At 42.9% G+C, this 19249-nt stretch overlaps 1 protein-coding gene across 2 annotated transcripts in view; it reads left to right on the top strand.

The window, feature by feature from the left end:
* Window positions 1-4082: 4082 nt before the first annotated feature.
* Nhs (NHS actin remodeling regulator) overlaps window positions 4083-19249 on the top strand; it is a 324596-nt gene continuing 309429 nt past the window's right edge. Inside the window, exon 1 of one of the 2 annotated variants that reach the window (XM_028762127.1) lies at window positions 4083-5042. In XM_028762127.1, the coding sequence (XP_028617960.1) occupies window positions 4484-5042 (559 nt within the window). In that variant the 5' untranslated portion in view covers window positions 4083-4483. The remainder of the gene's footprint in view (window positions 5043-19249) is intronic. The other variant, XM_028762126.1, reaches the window with a different exon arrangement.

The following is a 19249-nucleotide window of genomic DNA, read 5'->3' as shown; positions in this document are numbered from 1 at the left end:
ATGACCACCTCTCCTGCCTTTCCCCACACCATTGTCAAATCTGTTTTTCTCCATCCCCTAAATGCTGCCAGCATCAAGTTTTATGTATGAAGAATGTCCTTCCAAATTGTGATATCTTTACATAACCAGAATATATATTTCCTACTCATGAAATGCCTTAGGTAACATAGATTAGAATGGAATGTTAATAATTTTTTTAATAAAGTTAATGGAATTTTAAAATATTTATCAGCTTTTTACTTAGTGGCATGGTTTTTAGGAGTAAGTTACAGTGACTAAGCTAGGAATAGGTTCAAATGGATGGATAAAGGGAGACTTCAGTGATGATACTAACATGGTCCATTCATCTCCTGACATGTCTTAGATAAAAGAAATATTTTCATCAATAATAATGCTGATGTGGCATAGATAATGGGGTAGTGAATCAGGAAATTTTGGTAAAGAAGCTTTGGGCATCTCTAACTTTGTGCTTGCTCCAGAGGGAACTTGGTACTTTAGAAAGCCTTACTTCCTATTGGGCTGTAGAGGGCTGAGTGAAGCGGTGGGACATGCTGATGCAGACAGGATATTTCAATTCTTTTTCAAAGACATAATAAGGTTTATACTGATCACACATTTGAGTGTATGAGGAAATTGTGCTATTTTTTGAGTTGTGTAACTGCCTGGGATTAGGCTTTTCTTTTTTAAATGCTTTTTTTTTCTTTTCATTTTAGCGATAACTCATAGGAAAGGATATATGTGCATATATGGATAGAGTGTGTGTGTGTGTGTGAGAGAGAGAGAGAGAGAGAGAGAGACAGAGACAGAGACAGAGAGAGACAGACAGACAGAGACAGAGAGACAGACAGAGACAGACAGAGACAGAGAGACAGAGACAGAAACAGACAGAGATAGAGGGACAGAGAGAGACAGAAAGAGAGAGCAGACAGGACTCTAACTAGGCATAAGAGTCTACATTCAGATAGCAACCTTCACTTGGATTAAAACCCTTTTAAACTTTATTTAATTTGTTTGTGTATGCACTTACTATGGTGAGTGGATAGAGGGCAGAGGGCAACTCTGTGAAGTCAGTTCTTGCCTTCTATCATGTGGGATCAAATTCAGCTCTTTAGACTTGGTGGTATCTTTACCCAGTGAACCATTTCACCAGCTCTAACAACAGCCTTGACATTGTTAGAGGAAAACTTTTGGGGGAAAGCTCAGGGTAAATGCAATCCAGGATCGAATAATATACAGTCTGGGTGTGTTGAAAACGCAGTCATTGACTATATATCCCATCAGGATTACATGTGGTTACTACATTTAAAATTTTTCAATATTCTTATTCCATAAAACAGGAACAAGCCCAGTGATGGTACATGCTTTAGTCTCAAAACTTGGGGACTTGGGAGGAAGAGACAGGTAGATATGAGTTTGAAGCCAGGCTGGAGTTCATTCTAGAAAAGTCAGGTTTCAGACAGACAAACCTTGTCTTGAAAAACAAAACAAACAAAAACAAACAAAAAACCAAATCAAGCCAAACAAACAAAAAACAAAACAAAACAAAAACAAAACAACAACAACAAAAAATAGGAGCTGAAACCCAAATTGTATATGTATATGTGTTGGAGTTGCGGGAAGCATGAACCACACAGGAGGGGCTTTAGGTGGGAAGAGAACGAAAGGTTGGTACTAAGACACTCTCTTGAAGTTGCTCTCTGATAGATAACATTTTTAATGAGCACAGATAATTTGTGTTGGTTTTATCTTTGGTGACACTGAAAGAAGCTTTCTTGGAAAGGTCACTGGGAAAAGAAAAAGGAAAAAGAGGAACACTAAGAATCAAGGAGATCAAAGACCAACACCAAAGTCTTTTATTTTTTAACTCAATGGCATTGTTAGCACGTTCAGGAGAGGAGAAAGTCTTTTCTGTTGTGTAGTTGAATGGTGCTTTGATTCATTTCACCTGTGCTAGTCACTTTAGGCTAGATACTCAGATAACTAGCCAGAAGTTCAGCTTAAATAGCCCTTAGAATCTTCTTTCTCCCCTACCTTGTCCACCAGCCCCTTAAGATCACTTCTGATCTATGAAAGAAACTCACCAATAATCTTAAACTCCAGTCAGGAGTGAAAGCCACACAGTGCTCATTCACAGGACACACCAGTGGGTGGTTCCCTGGCTCCCAGGTCAACAGGAGTTCTAGGTGTGGGAAACTAGCTGAAGGCAGGGGCAGACTGCTGCCATAGGCCTTGGTAAGTGAATGCCTTACATACTTCTCTAGTATTCTTTACTCTTCACTGTGGTCAGAGGAGTGGGTTCTGCTTTGCACACCTAGCAGTCTCTGTTCAAGATGTCGAACATGTTAAAAAGTGTCCAGGTACATTTGAAATTAACCAGCTCTCTGGATTTGTGATGTAAAGCACACGTGCTGAGAAATAGTTCCAAAGCATTCTTTTTCTTTTACTTTCTATTAGGAAACAAAACCCAAATTTAAAGTAAAGTTGTAGGAACTACTCAGTGAGCTGCAATTTGCCCTTTGCTTGGACACATTATTTTGGTTATTTTTCCTTTTTGTTTATCATACTCATTTCATTATTATTGTCATTGTCACCACTGCCATTACCATCATTCTTGTTACTGTTTATGAGGCCCTACATACATCATGAATCTTTACCTCCAAATCCCCAGCCTAGATCTTCCTTTTTGAACAGGGATATTCCTTCACCAAAACCAGTTTGTGTTTGTTTAGTGTTTTGCTTTTAGGTAGAATAAGAGGGGCTCTGTCTGTTGAAGTCTTTGGGACCAAAGTGTAGGCTGATTCAAAGTATGTCTTGTATGGATTCCTTTTCCAGGCAGGGAGCACAGAGGGCAGACCTGCATGGCTAGAAGACTTTATTGCTTCCATAAACTATGGTTTTCCACATTCGTTTTTAGATGCATGAAATGAAGACAACATTCCCAAGATTTGCTTGTGACCTTGAATTTCATTTATTTTATATATTTATTTCACAGTATACATTGTAGAAGGATGAAAGCTTGTATTTTATTAACAGTTCCCAAAGTCTTTTTAGGCTTTCGGCTGCAACCCTCTAGCCTGCACACTTCTGCAATTGAAAACCATGTATGCCTTTTAAGAAATGATACCTTTTAGTTAACCAAGGGGAAAACTTTCCATTCTTCTGTGAGTCATCATCTCTCACATGGGACACTTTAAAAACCCAGTGTTGGATTAACACAGTAGGGCGACAAGGAGGTAATCCGATTCATTTCACTTAATGTGCAATGGATTTTGCAAGTGACTTTCTAGGGGGTTTGCTCGCTAGTAATTTGGGTCTCAGTCATGATGTTCTGTAGAAGGCGGCTCTCAAAGCAGACCAAAACAGGATGCCAGAAAAATGGTATAAACAGCCGTCTGGCCACTCTGGCCATGTGGGAATGCACCCATGCTGCGTCACCCTTCCCAGCTGTCTCTGTGAACGCGGCGCCTGGGGCACTTTAAGGAGCAGCCCAGATTTCCCCTCTAAGAACCCAAAGACTTGACAGAGCTAGAATTCTACGAAACGACTTGCTCCAACACGAATCGACAGCATCCCCAATACTTTCCTCCCTCTGAGCTGGCTACCAGCACCTCCACTCTCAACTTGAGGACTCCCCGCCCCCACCACGTTCATAGTCTCAGTTCTAAGCTCTGAGACCTGTTTGAGAAAGTGCCGGCGGTGGAACGCACCAGGCGCGGTCCGGCCACCAGTGACTCCCAGCGGCCGCACAGGGCGCTGCGCCCCCCTCGCCCTTGCCTCCCCCGCCCAGCGTCCGCCCTGCCGCCCCCGCGCCGCCTCCTGAGCCAGGGCTGGAGGCGGATTCCTCTGTCCGGGTTTTCAGAGCGCCTTTCCGAAATCTCCTCCCCGCCCAGAAAGGGAGAGAGATCCCAGGCGCAATCGCTCCCCGGAGCGGCCGAGGGGCGCGCGGGGAGAGGCCTGCGCCGGGGTACTTTCAAACTGAGGCGCGCGCACACACTCACACCCACCCACCCACCCACCACCCACCCACCTATACACACACGCGGACACACACACATACACACGCACGATCACACACACATTTACTCATACACACACACACACACACACGCCCATTTATACAGGCGGCGGCAGTGACCAGGGCGGCGGCAAAGGGCTCAAGAGCGATGGAGCTAAGCCGGCTGACCCCGGTTGGGAGCAAGTGAGGAGGACCCAAGCACACCTCGAGATCTCTGTGCCCAGCGCTTGTCATCTTTCCTAGACAGCCGTGCTCCCGGAGGAGGACAGGTCAGACTAAGCTGTGAAGGAGAAGGTGGGCAAGAGGAGGAGCCCAGGTGAGCAGAGGAGCCCTCAGCGTCTCTGGACTGCCCCGATCGCTCCTTGCCGGACTCCTGCCCTCTCCTTGCTCAGGTGGGCGCGCCAGGTCCCTAGCTCACAAGGGACGACTCTCAGAGGAGAACGGAAAGTCGCGGCCCGGCTGCGCGGGATGCCTTTCGCCAAGCGGATCGTGGAGCCGCAGTGGCTTTGCCGGCAGCGGCGCCCGGCGCCTGGCCCAGATGAGGACACGAGTGGAGGCAGCGTTGAGCCGCCGCCGCCTCTGCAGCCGCCTGGCTGGCGGGAAGAGGCCGAGGCACCGGAGCCAGACGAGCCTCCCCGCGTGCCCCCTGCGCCTCTCCCATTGCCGCCACCTCCGCCGCCGTCTTTGCCGGCGCCGGCCGAGCAGGATCAACAGACACCCGGTGAAGCGCGCGAGGCCGGGGAGGAGAGCGTGGCGGGGGTCCCGGAGGCAGCATCGGCCACAGGCGAGGCGTCCGAGGCTGCAGCCGAGGCTGTGCTGCTCATGCTAGACCTGTGCGCGGTCAGCAACGCTGCGCTGGCCAGGGTCCTCCGGCAGCTCTCAGACGTGGCCCGGCATGCGTGCAGCCTCTTCCAGGAGCTCGAGAGCGACATCCAGCTTACTCACCGCCGTGTCTGGGCGCTGCAGGGCAAGCTTGGTAGCGTGCAGCGCGTCCTCAGCACCTTGGACCCCAAACAGGAGGCAGTGCGTGAGTACCGGTGCCGTCCATCCTCTAGGGTGCTAGGCTCCAGCGCCGCACCCTCTTACTGTCCCCACTCGCCACAATCCCAGCCCCGAGGCGCCGCGCCTGCTGCAACTTGCATCTTACTCTTGCCTTCCCTCTCCTCTTCTGCCCTGAGATCCACCCCAGTCCTCCTGGGTTAAGTAGCTGGGGTGGCCCCTGACCAATGCAGGGATGCAGGCATGGAGGGCAGAAAGTTAAAAGGGGGGCTTCTGAACTCATAGGCATCCTTGGCGTTGAGAACGTGCAGGTAGGGAACATTTAGGGGGGCAAATAGGAGATAGAGAAGGTCTGTCATTTACCACTGGGATAAACATGCCTTTCATGTCCTTGGAAAGAAGGTGGGGGTGCAACTCCTGTAGCTTCCAGGAGCCCACCACCAGGTTGCACCTTTCGGGGCTTCAAAGTAGTGGGTGTCCTTTTAAGATGTCTGTGGGAGACAAGGTGCTTTGTCACACTTGCTGTGGCCTCAGGTGCCCGGGATTCGTGCCTTTGAAAGGTGTGTGACCTAGTCCAGCATCATTGGCTGGCTGCCTAGAATGAACTCCACTGTGCTGTACTGAGAACCCTGGGACCAGGAAAGGCCTTGGTGAGGAACTGGAAGGAAGGAATTGCCTGAACTTTGGGGAGATAAAGGGGATCCCTGAGTGTCTTTTCTGCCCTGGGTTAGTTACCTAAGGCTCTTAATGAATGCCTCTTTGAACTATCTGTCTTCTGAGCATCCCGTAGGCTCTTCTTCCTACGTCTTAGTGTTTTGTTTGCACAAATCCAGACTTAGGTGTGAGCCAGTCCAGCCAGTCAGGTTGCAGTGAGAAAGCGAGGAAGGAGATCTAGGAGACCTCTGGACAGCTTTACTGCACATTGACTTTACTCTTGCAACACTGTAGGCCTCCTGATAAGTAGTCTTTGTTAACTACTCTCTAAGGGGCAAGCAGTCTTCCCCCACCTAGTGCCTGGCCTCCCAAACCTGACACCCCAAATCTGGCAGCAGCAGACACATTTAGAAAATGACCCAGGCTGTGGACAAGTGTACGGGTCCTTTGGTTCCTAGTTCAGCTGAGATGCTCTGAGGGAAGGTGATGTCAGCGGTTCTGACTTACATAAGAAGCCTTTTCTGTTGCTGCAGCAGCTGCTTTGGTGTGAGGTGGTCACTGAGTGAGCCAGACAGAGGAGCTCCAACAGCAAGCTTCTCAGGGAGATTTCCCTGTACCTCTGTTGGGCAGCTCAGTCCAGCTTCTTGGCCTGTCCTGCAGGCCTGGGCATTCCTTTCCCTCACCCCTTCCTCCCTAGAAGAACCCTTTGAACCCCGCCCCAGGAATTCACTGCTTTTCTACAATAACAATAATAATAAGCATAATGAATAAATGATGTGCCCGATCAGCTTTCGCAGCTATAAAAGACCTGGAGTTGGGTTAATGACTAGTTGTTTAAAAGGGCAATTCCGGGGATGAGTTCTGGAAAGAATTAGGATTGCCCTAGGCCAAGTCGTATTTTACTTTTGGGACTGGAAATGAGCGCTTTAATTCTGCCTCCTTTTTACCCCAAACCACCCAGCAGGGACAGGCCCTTCACTTTCAACATCGCTGATATTTGGGTAGTTCTGTTGGGGGTTGGCGGGAGTGGCGACTTCAAAAGAACTGGAGGGAAGTTCTGCAGACAGTTGAATGGTGCATACATTTTCCACGTGCACATGTGACACAGACATACTTCTTAAACAAAATCTACACTGCCAAAGTAGAATATATTCTCCTCAGCACCCTTCCTATTAGTGGCGCCAGTAGGCAGTTACAAATCTTGACTTTAATAGCCCCTTCAAGTCATTTTCATCATCGGAGTAGAAATGAATGGAAGATGGAGATAGGTGGATCATTAATGTGTTGGTTCAGTTGCTGAATATATACTCTATTAATGTATATTTATATGTGAATAAATAAAGATGGGAGGGACCACAGGAAAGGTCTTATAAAATAGATTGTTTAAAATACTTTCTTCTAAATTTTTTTATTAATTATTATTATTATTGTGGGTGTGTATGATGTGGGTAAGGCACATGGAAGTCAGAGGACAACTTTGTGGAGTCATCTCTCTCCTAACACTGTGTAGGTTCCAGGAATGGAACGCAGGTCACCCAGGCTTGCTCCTCAAGTGCCTTTACCCACCAAACCATCTCACTAGTCCTCCTCTTAATTATATTTTCTAAAATGTCTTAATGCTCGGTACCCTGATTTCTTTCTCCTCTCACCCATTTAAAAGTAGGATGGTACTGTCCTTGCTTGGCTCGTAACCTTCAGGAGTAAAGGCACACTAGTTTGCAACTTAGTTTGACTTTCCTAGAATCCAGAGCCCCAGACAAGGATTTCCATGCTAGTATTTTGAGCATGGATCCCAGGAGTCACATGGAGTGAGTGGGAAAGTCAAACAGGAGGGATAAAGGCTGACAGTCATGAGACAGTAATTACCACAGACCCTTTTGAGTGAAACTAGCTGAAGACCTTTGACTCACATATCATCTCAGATGTGCTTCGCTTAGGGGAGGGGAGGGTGAAGAGATTGGAATCTCTGTACTGATTCTCCCTTGCTAGAAGGAAAGTAGCACCTGAGCAAGAATTATCTGGCTTCTAGAGCCAGCCCGGTTTACGATTTTAGCGCGCACCTGGGAGTCACATAGATATGAGAAGCCTGAGGCATAAACATGTGTGTCTGCAGGAGTTCTCTTGAGAGGGCAGAAGGGCTGATTAGACCCTACTGGTATCAACTACATTATGAATCTCCCTTTAAGACTGCTCCAGCCTGGAAGTATTTTCAAAGGGAGAAGAAGACTTCTTCCCCTTGGTTGTCTGTGCCTCTGTACCCCCACTTAGTTTTCCTACCCAGATCACCATGCCTCACACTCTTCCTGTTCTCTCCTAAGAGAACTGCTTCCTGTTGCCCTGACTCATGGTAGGGAATATTTTGATGAATGGCCTGATCTGATATACACTTCACGGAAGTCACCTTTGAGGCAAGTTTGTGCTGGTAAGGTAGTTAGATAGTGCAACTAGTCCTCAGGACTAGAAATAAAGAAGTGGTCAGATCTAAATTCATTTTGGAAACATAACTGATAGGACTTACCAAGTAGATTAGGCACAGGGTATGAGAAAAAGTCATTTAGATATTAGACTTGTAGTTTCCCTTGCTTAGATAATTCATAGAAGGTGATGACATTTACAGAAACACAGAAGGCTGCTGGGAGAGTGGACATTTTATTCTGAAGTGAATGAAATCTATAGTTTTCTATTTGAGGCCTGTTAAGTTTGAGGTGTCTGGTGAGTGTTGAAAGTGCTGAGTTAGATGTGTGAGTTGAGAGCATAAGAGAAAGGCCCAAGCTGGAGATGAAGATGTGACACAGAAAGATAAAGAAGGCATGTGAAGTCCTGAGACTAGGGACAAAGGAGACACCAGGGAAAAGGAGAGTGGTACTTGCAAAAAGGTACTAATTGTTAGGCGTGCTTGAATTTCACAGAAGGGAGGAAATTAGTACTAGAGCCCAAGGGATCCCAACTTTGAGTTTCATAAGAAAAGAGGAAGAATTAAAACTAACAATTAGTCTAGAAAAATTGGATATGGTGGTTCTCAGAGGTGTAAATTGGAGCCCTTGGGAAGCAAAGGTAGGAAATCTTGAGTATGGACTACATTACACACACACACACACACACACACACACACACACACACACACACTGAGAGAGAGACACAGATCCTGCTTCAAAAAAGCAAACAAAACATAACTAAGTGCTACATATAAATCAGTGGTAGAGCACATGTTTAGCATGTACAAAGCCCTGGGTTTGATGTCAGTACTGAGGAATAAAAATCTAGACTAAAAATCAGGCCAATGTGATACGGTGGAAGTAAGAAGAAGATATTAAAACAGTGTGTGTGTTGGGGGGGAAGCAAAATACATGCTTAGCATGTGTATAAGGGGGTAGAGATAGAACAGGATGAGTGGAAGAGGAAATGGCAGTGACTGATGACTCTTGTAAGGAGTTCTGCTTTGAAGGGAAATATAGACCTGGAGCAGAGGGCAGTATTGAAGAAAAACGTCTAAGGGGCCAGCATGTTGTGCATGCTTGGTTTCCAAGGACAGGAAATTGGTGCAGGGAAAGAGCACTGAACAGTTATGAAGTCTGAGATGCAGAGATGGAGTAAGATTAAAAATACCATTTGAAGAGAAAGTGACAGATCCAGGCAGAGAGGCAGGTGAGCTGGTGGACTGACAGAGGTAGAGGTGGAGCCGGGTGTTTCCCCTTGACATTTAAAAAAATGACATCTATTTTCTCCATGAGGTAAGTGGTGAGATCATCAGCTGAGAGGGTGTTGGCAACCTGAGGAGAGGAGGTAAGGTGTTAATAAGCTGTCTCAGGGGACCATGGATGCAGTAAGAAAGTGTAGTGGGATTAGCTGGCTGTGTGGAGAGCCTTCTGAGACTTATGGTCATAAACTTGAAGCAAGTCCAGCTTTTCAGTCACTAACACCTGAGGCTTTGGAATTACTTCATGGGACTCCATGCCAAACTGTTCAGCCTTAGACATTTCTTGTTGTTGGCCTTTTGGATACTGCTAATTACATTTAGTTACTGAGTTTTTAGGTAAAATTTGCACTGATGCCTGACATTCCTGTGTTTAAAAAGAGGCATGCAGCTTCTAAGTGTGCATGTTGGTGAATTTTCACAAAATAGATAACTCAAGAAAAAAACTTAGACCGAGCGACAAAGGCATTGCTGTGCCCTCTGACCATTTCCCCAGGGACTCTATGTAGGTGCGCACACACACACTCTTTTTACTGTTTACATTATTCATTCAGCGTTACACTGGTAAGGGTCTTCCATGTTGTTTGCATATATAATAGATTGCTCATTGTCATTGCTGAGTGAAATTGTGAATGTCTACCATAATTTGATGATCCATTCTCTTGATTAACATTTGTCTCTATTTTAACACTATCATGATGAATGCTTTTTTGCTATGTGCCTTCTGTATTTTTAGTTTTTGAAACAAGGGATCATGTATCCTAGGCTAGCCTGGAACTCTCTATGTAGCTAAGGATGACTTGAATTTCCTGAACCTTCTCCCACTCTACCTCTGCCTCTGGGATTAAAGCTACTACACCTGGCTTTATGCAATGCTCGGGATCAATCCCAGGGTTTAGTTCCTGCTAGGCAAGCATTCTACCAACTGAGTTACTTCTCCAGCCACTTTACATGCCTTTTGGTGAACATATTTATATCCCACTGGCTGGTATGCATTTAAAAGTGGAATTGTCGGTTCAAAGGATAGTACGCTTGCCTTTTAATATATGCCACCTGACAGTTTTCTAGCTGCTTGTATCACTTTACACTCCCAGGAGTTCCAGTTGCTCTGCATCCTCAGAAACACTGATGTTTTTTTATTTTAAATAACAGCTACACCGACAATAAGTGTGATAAAACTGCATAGTAATTCTAAGCTACATTTTGAATACCTTGTGAAGTGAACTTTGAGTGTGTTTAAAATCCAATTTGGATCTCCCTTTTTCTGAATTGCTAGTTCAAGACCTTTTCTTGCCCTCCACTCATTTTATTTTTTTAACTCCATTTTAAATAAAGTCTTTTGGTTCCTCTTCCTTACTGTCTTTTCTGAATATTTTAAAATATATTTTGTGAACAAGTCATTTATCATTTCTAGGTACTGCAAAACGTCATCTCTTCTAGGGGCTTGCATTTGATGTTCTTAGTGTTATAATTTGATGAGCAGAAGTTTATGGGTTTTTTGTTGTCCAGTTTATCAAAGATTTTTTTCTTTGTAGCAAACTTCTTGTTTCTCTTTTGTTTGTTCTTAAACTAATTCTTCATGGACCCTTGGACCATGAAGAAATCTCCTGAATTCTAAAGTTTATTTTGCCTTTGCAGTTTAGATGTATTATTCATATGACATGGATTTTTGGTTTTTGCTTTTTTTTTTTGATACATAGTCTCTCTATATAGGTAGTCCTTGCTGTCCTAGAACTTGCTATGTAGAATAGGCTGGCCTCAAACTCACAGAGAGTTCTCCCTACTTTACCCTCCGGAGTGCTGGGATTAAAGGCATATGCCACCACACCTGTCTTGCAATGTATTTTTATAAACGGTGTGAGGCAGGAGACAAGATTATTTTCTGCACATAGATGCATAATTATTATTCTAAATATACCATTTATTTGTGTGTGCCCATGTGTGCATGGGTGCCTTAGAGTATACACGAAGCTCAGAGGACAACTTGCAGTCCTCTTCTTCCACCATGTGAGGCTCTCACATGAAACTCAGGCCATCAGGCTTGGCAGCAAGCACCTTTACCTTCTGAGCTGTATCACTGGCTCTCACTTTAGTTTTTAGCTATCAGTTCTGAGTATTGCTATTTGTCAGCCTCTTCTCTAAGTACTCTGGATGCATTATCTTATTTAATCTCCATACCTCTCCTACTAAAGGCGTCTTACTGCACAGTCTGCCTGAGACTTTTTTGGTTTAGCAAGTGGAACAGGTTTTCCCTTCCATATAGGGAAAGAAAGCCAGAAGGGCAATCCAGTTAATATCCCTGAGGCAGCACTTAAAAAAAAAAAAGACTCCAGCTGTAGGTTCCTTGCTTGTTGAATGGGAGAAGCCTCCAGCATGTTCCATACTGTTCCCAAGAAGAACTGAGCAATAGTTGCCCATAGTTATTATTTGCTACTCTTTCTCTCCATTACCACTTTCTCAGTTCCGTATCTTCAGTTAAACCTACTTGGTTGAGAAGTATCTCAGGAAGCCTAGACCAGGACAATCTGCTGGATCCTTTTCTCTTTGTAGTTCGAGAGACTGAACTCAAGGCCTCACCCATGTATCACTGTGCATCATCCTAAGCTAAATCTCTTGGATCTTTAAATGACAAGGGCAAACTTTAGGGCTGGGATAGAGCTGGTGCATTTCATCTTTTTTCCTTTAAATATTTTATACAGAATTATAGATTAGATACATCCCTGGCCCTCCTAGAATGTTCTGCAGTGGATCTGGAAATAGCTGCTATTACTAGTGACTGCACCACACTTGGAAGCTATTGGGATGGGAGTTCTGCAGTGCTTTGGCAATGAGAAGGAGCAGAGCAGAAACTCAAGTCTATGTGGACAAAGCATATTCCAATGGTTCCTCAACCAGCCAGCCTCTGAATATGCTGGTTATGGCCATGTGGAATGGGTCAATGATGCTCCTAGGACAGTGGTTCTCAACCTGCAGCTCAAGACTCCTTTGAGGATCACATATCAGATATCCTGAATATCAAATCTTTACATTAAGATTCCTAACAGTAGCAAAATTATAGTTATGAAGTAGCAAAAAATAATTATGGTTGGGAGTCACCACAACATCAGGGGCTGCATTAAAAGGTCTCAGCATTAGGGAGGTTGAGAACCACTGTCCTAGGATACCCAGACTCCCTATTTAAGAAGCATGGTTTCAGCCAGACAAGATATGGAAACTGCTAAATCCTGAAAGAGCTAGAGAAGTTAATACATTTTGGGGGAGGAATTATTCAGGGTTGGTGTGGTAGCACTAATCATAAGTTTGTTATGATAATCTTTTTCACCTCATTCTGTCTATCCTACCTACAGCTCATTATAATCCTCTTTAGCTGCTCTACTGTGTCTTCTTAGATGTTTTACTAGCTGTGGTTAAGTTTCCTTTCTTCCTGTCTCTGCTAAGTAAGTTTCTCTGAGGCAATGAGAGTTCCCAACTGATCCATTCAAAGCTGCTTTTAAACCTGTCACAGAATGATGGAGAAGATGACAGTTTCTCAAAGGTTAAAAAGTTCATGGCTGTAATTTCCTAATAACCACTAACAACAGAACAACACATTTTCCATTGTACTGGGTTGGACATTTTTTGTTTGCTTTGGAGACAATGTCTGTCTACATAGCCCTAGCTGTTCTATAATTAATTCACTTAAGTAGACAAGGCTGGCCTTGAACTCAGAATTCTGCCTGCCTTTATATCCTTTGCTAGCTTATATTGTTTATTGGGATAGAGTTTTATGTAGTTTAGTTTGGTTTCAAACTCTCTATGATTCAGAGGAGAATGACCTTGAATTCCTGATCATCTTGAATCTGCCTTTGGGATGTGAGTATGACAGGTGTGTACCACCATAGCAGACCCTGGGCTCAGTTTTTAAATAAAAATTGCTAAACTATTTTATTTAGGAAATATTTGGGATTCTGATGGACTGATAGGTAGAAAAAAATTGAAGAGGCCTTTTCTGAGTATGTCATTACAGAAGTGAAACAACCATGCAAGCTGTCTAAAATGTCGTCAATCTTAGAGCTTTTAATTTATCTTAATCATTGGTGACATATGAAGTCACTCTGTTGTCTTACATTATCCCATCAGTCATGAGGACTGACCTTTTGAAGTTCTAGAATCAGTGAGAATTTTAAACAAGAGTTAGAATTTTGGTTTGCTGCTTAATTTTGCTTTAATTTCCTTTAATTACAGTAAAAAAAATAATCACGGGGCAAGGCTCAAAAGGGATCTCAGTGGGTAGAGTGTTCACCATGCTAGCCAGAGGATCCGAGTTCAATCTCTAGAACCCATATAAAAGGTTGGGTATGACGGCATATGATTATGAGCTTAGCATTGGGAAGGTAGAGACAGGAGCTGGCCAGCCTAGCTTATGTGAGTTTCAGGCCTATGAGAGAAACTTTCTCAGTAGAACAAAGTGATGCCTCTTGAAGAACCACACCTGAGCTAGACCTCTGGCCTCCACATACATGCTGATACTTGTATTTACACATCCACACATATGCGTGTGTGCACTCACACCTCAGTACCCACACAAATATACACACACATGATAAACACACAAAAAATCATGGAACTCAACGTTTTGTGTACCATTCTACTTATTATAACAAGGGTGTAACTAACACAAAGCAAAAAGTTAGGAAACTTATTGAACATGAGTTTTGCATTAAAAATTCTTTATGACCCATAGCAAATAAAATTAATGAAGTTGACATGAGTTTTGAATGTAAGAACTTCATTCTAGGTTTGAAATCTATTGAAACAACATTTCAATTAGTATTCCACTGGACTATAAATCCAGAGTGCAGAGACCCTGTGTAGCACATCTTTATGAACAACTAAGACAGACATGGTCAGTTTCTGTCTCTCCTTTAATGTTCATCTTTCAGCCATTAATGAGAATGAGGAGGTTTAAGTTTACTAAGCAAATTATCTGTGGATGTGGGCATCTAAATTCTGAAAAATTACTTAATTGTTAAGTGTCTAAGGTCCTCAAAGAGAAATAAGCCAAGAGTAAACAACTTGCCAGACATGGTGGAACATGTCTGTAATCCAGCGTTCAGGAGGCTGAGGCTGGAAGATTACATTTTTTTTGTAATGATAGCCTTTTGTCCTAGTTTTGGTACTGAAGCTGTGTAGCATCTACTTTTAATCTATTTTCCAGTCTCTTGAAGTAGCTGTAGGCTTATTGCTATGGTTTATCCTAAACGTTCTTCATTTCAGGTTAGATAACTTCAGTTAGATTTCCCAGTGAAGTTTTCTAGTCCCATTTTCCTGGTTGCTATCTGTCACAGGCACAAAATGTGGTGAAACAAATTTCTTCTATTTCTAAGACAGTTATACAAAGACTAAGATGGCCTTTATTTTAGCCATCACATGGTGCTGTTGATTAATTATTGCCATTATGCCCCAGTAAGTTCCCTTCTTTATGGTGGTAGATTTTTGAATGACATTTCCTTGGTTCTATATATAGTTGATATTTTGAACTTAAATTTTGTGATACTGTTCTGTTGTCTTTGTTAAATTGAATCTTGCTTGCTTTGCTCTTTCATTCCCAATCAGTGGTGATGGTTTAATATCTTGATTCACTATGTCAGCTACTGCCCACAGCATTTTATTCTTTGCAGACACTATAAACATGGTTCTATGACATCACCCACATCTCTGATAAAATTATTGCTCAGATAGACTCACTACCAGAGCTCACTGGCAGGCAATACTAGCAATGTCCTTCTAAGTTGACATCTATTAATCAACATTCCTCGGGTGCCATTGTTACAGAAGCCACAAATGTACACCCCCCCCTTGCCCCTGCTTTCCATTCTGACCACATTTCTCCACCCTGCCCACAAGATCTATCATTATGAGTGACTGTCAAATGGTTTGCTGAAATCAAGATACCATATGTCTGTAGCATTCCTTTGATCTCCTAGTCTAATAGCCCTATTCAAAAAGGAAATAAGGTTAATAAGGCTGAAATTGGATCTATTAATAGCAATCAGAAGAGCCATTTTCATTTTTTGTGTATAGTAGATAAATAGTTTGTTTTGACAAACCAGCGTTGTCATCTTGGCTATGAAATGACAGCACTGTAAGATTGCAAGGGAACTTTTGGGGAACTGCAGCTTATTTCTCAGGCTCAAGAGTACCTTGTTCGTGAAATGCCAAGCATTACAATTTGGTTTCTTCCTTTCTTTCAGGGTGCTTGATGAGGGCCTTATGTCCTTGTTCTTTGTTTCCTAAGACAATGTTGAGAATTCAGGACCTTTGGAGTATCCTTAAGCTCAGTCTGAGGGAGGCTGGTGAGTGTCTGGTGAGCCAGGAAAGTGGGAACCTTTGTGGTGAGGAGTATGGATGGATTCTGAAGTGGGGCTATGGAGGTTCTGATACTGTCTCTACTGTCTCAGTATAGTAGGACTTTCTGTCTGCTGTGGAATGGAGATAACAGTGGAGACTGCATCGCTTTGTTGAGAGATGTTAAAGTGGGTATTGAGAACTGTGCCTGGTGGATCAGCTCTTTTGTTGATACTACAACTGCATCAGACAGAGTAGAAAGTATATATCGCTCTTCCCAAGTAGGTGGAAGCCTTTGAATATGTGAAATACAAGGTCAGGAGAAGGATGTCACTGGTTGATCGGGTGATTCTGATTCTCAGTGTGGCCAGATAGCAATCAAGGCTGTTTTATTTTTTTAATGGTCTTTTTTGTTATTTGTATAGACATACTAAAAATCGTGATTATCTTATCATCCAGCTTCATTCATTTACTATACATCAGAGACTATTTTAGACACTTATGTCTGATAAGCAAACAAAAAGCGACTATAAGCCTGTGTTCCAAAGAAGAGAGATAAATGCAAACGAGCAGAGTATATGAGGGAATTTCAAAGCCTGCTCGAGGACGTCGAAGGAAGACAATCAGCTGTGTGGGGCTAGGATGATCAACCATGTTCAGTGGGGTATTCTGGTGGGCCTCACTGAAGAAGTTTCATCTGAGCAAATATTGGAAAGAGATACAGGAGTTAATTATGTACATTGATGGAGAAAGATTCTGTTGGCAGAGGAAAACCATAGCGTGCACAAAGGCCCTGAGGTAAACACAAGTCATGCATGATTCAATGATGACAGGGAGGCAAGGAAGTCATAGAGGTGAATTTAGAAGAGACGGGGAGGGGAGTGAGAGAAGACTGGCCTGGTAAGATGAAGAGAGATAGCATAGAGTCTGGTAGGCCATTGCAGTGACAAGAGACATTTTTGTTCATAAGCCTTTTGCTCTGAGTGTAGTGGCAATCCTTCAAGGCTTTTAAGGCAGGAGCAATGTGACTAACTTAGACTTGAAAAGAATCATGTAGGTTATTGTGTGGAGAGACTTTTAAGAGACAGGGAGAGTAGCATCAGGGAAACTAAATAGGTGGGTGACAGCAGTAATTCGGGTAAGAGCAGGGAGTGGTTTCATGAAAGCACCAAAAAGTGTTTGGATCCACTGTAGAGCTATTGACACTTTTGCTTCATGGGTAGGACTGGGCAATCCAACCCATACAAAAAGGCAGAACTTGAAAAGGAGAGGAAGGCTCCCTTCTTCTCTTCCTTTATGAGACTCACTCTCCAGGAACCCATGTTGGAGTCTCTTATGATCCTTTCAAGGAGAGCAGATTCTCACATAGAGGTCCAATGTGGTTCATAAAGTCAGTATACTGGGGAAGTAGGCACTTCTCCTAGAGTTCTGTTGAATAATATTAGTAGTTGTCTTGAAAAAAAAAAAGGAAGCTGTTTTAATGAATACGTCCTATAAAAGATGCTTTTCATTGAAATAGAATTCCATTACTTCCACCCCTCCTTTTCCTCTCTCCAGCCCCTCCAAACTACCCTTCCTCAAACCCTTTCCATGCCTTCCACTCCCATGTTGATAGCCTTTGTCTTTGATTACTATTGTTATGTATGTATGTATAAATGTATTTATATACAAATATATATATGTATAAATGCATATATGCACATATGCTCTGCTGAGTCTATTTTTGTTGTTTATGTGTATATGATTTCAAGGCCCACCATTCCGCACTGGACAACCAATATGGGGGCTCATTGCTGGAAGAGGCTAATCCTCCTCCAAATTGTCATTAATTGCCTGTAGTTATTTGTCTAGGGTGAGGCCACTTGGTATAAGTTATAAGCCGCAATATGTACCTATCTCAAATGTGTAATGATGACTTTTAACTGTTATTAATAGATCTAACTTTGTATCACAATTAGACAGAGACCATTCTCCTCATACAGATTCTTAATATTTTTTTGATATAGAAAAGAAGGGTTGGAAGTTGGCTGGCCTGGCATATACTTTTAACTGTGGATGCCATGTGAATTTGGCCACAGGGGGAAAATGACTCCATAGAACCTTCTTCGGTCTCAAGAAGGTTCAGACTTCCAAGGTAAAATGCAGCAGTGGTCTTTCCTTGCTTTTGGTCTGAGGCTTTTTATGATATCTTGCTGCTGGATTTTATGAAGAAACAGAACTTGCTTCAAACAAGGGTAAGAACCTGGCTTTGGAGGCCTGAAGAATAACTTAGAACTGGCATTGTTTTTAAGATAAAGCTAAAAAAAAATTTCAAAAAACTTTAAAAAGATCTCTTGCTTTTAACGCAGTTTTCGAAGCTGCCAAAAAATTCCTGGTTTGTAACTGCACTTTAAGCTTATTCCAGTGCTCGCAACTAAGGGCGAAAAAAGGTGTTTAGAATCTGATGACTCTGTTTAAACACATTTGGATTTATTCTATAGATCAGTTACTCTTTTTTGCTACTGCTGCTGCTGCTGCTGCTGTTGCTGCTGCTGTTGTTGTTTATGCCAGACATCTGAGAGAGGAGAGCCACTAACTATGAGAGCAGATGTCAGCCACTGAAACATACTGTTCCTAAGAATACAGTCTCAATATTTACATTTCTCTCCAGCCTGCTGCATGTGGACTCTGTTCCTCAAGCCTGTATTTATAGTTTAGTAATGGAACTAAAGCTGTATTTCCACTTTTAATCTGGCACCTGAATTCTGCCATTTCAGCCCACCCCCTGCCCACCCCTTTGCAAGATGGCACATGTTTATTGAGCATTTGAGTCGAGATTAAGTCAGAGGAGGAAATGCTGTGGGAATAAACAACACAGAAAACCCTTTGAGATAACGTCAAGGGAAATCTTTGTTGTTGTTGTTGTTTTACCAACATGAGAAAATGAGTTTTGAAGTTTGTGACAATGTGTTTGTGTGTTGAGGGGGGACAGGTGGCAAACTAAGAAGGGATTTGGAGAGGGGGGACCTGGAGTGTTTCCAAAGAATACTATTTGAATTAAATACCTTTGGTGTGAGAGCAGAGAAATGTTGGGGCATATCAGGTATCAGATATCACCTAGTGCTCATCTGGCAAAATTTTAGTTTTTGCTAATTAAAACTAATCCAACTGTGTAAAGAAAAAATGTATTGCATAATTTTGTCTCTTGTGTGGCTTTAATTTAACCCTTTGTTTTATGTTCTCTAACAAGTAGCTCCTAAGCTGTTTATACAGTAGAAGGTGATAAGGAGGGGAGGGGTCACCTACAAAGACATTTCAGGAGAAACAATGAAGGGAGCAGGTTATTTATATTATTGTCCTGTAAATGTAAGTTTGAAGTACTTTTAGGTTTTCTTAATTAATCTGGTAAGGCAGTGGTTTTAATGAATGTTTAATATGAATGGAAAATTTAAAAATAAAACAAAAACCTATATGAAGTGCCTTTATTTACTTCTCAACATAGGCTTGTATTTCTTTACAAGTTGCTCTCTGTGTGTGTATGTGTGTGTGTGTGTGTGTGTGTGTGTGTGTGTGTGTGTGTG

This window comes from Grammomys surdaster, unplaced genomic scaffold (assembly GCF_004785775.1).
Source record: "Grammomys surdaster isolate TR1022 unplaced genomic scaffold, NIH_TR_1.0 131, whole genome shotgun sequence".
NCBI lineage: Eukaryota > Metazoa > Chordata > Mammalia > Rodentia > Muridae > Grammomys > Grammomys surdaster.
Note: the sequence above shows the minus strand (reverse complement) of the source record. Positions and strands in the feature narration are given on the sequence as shown.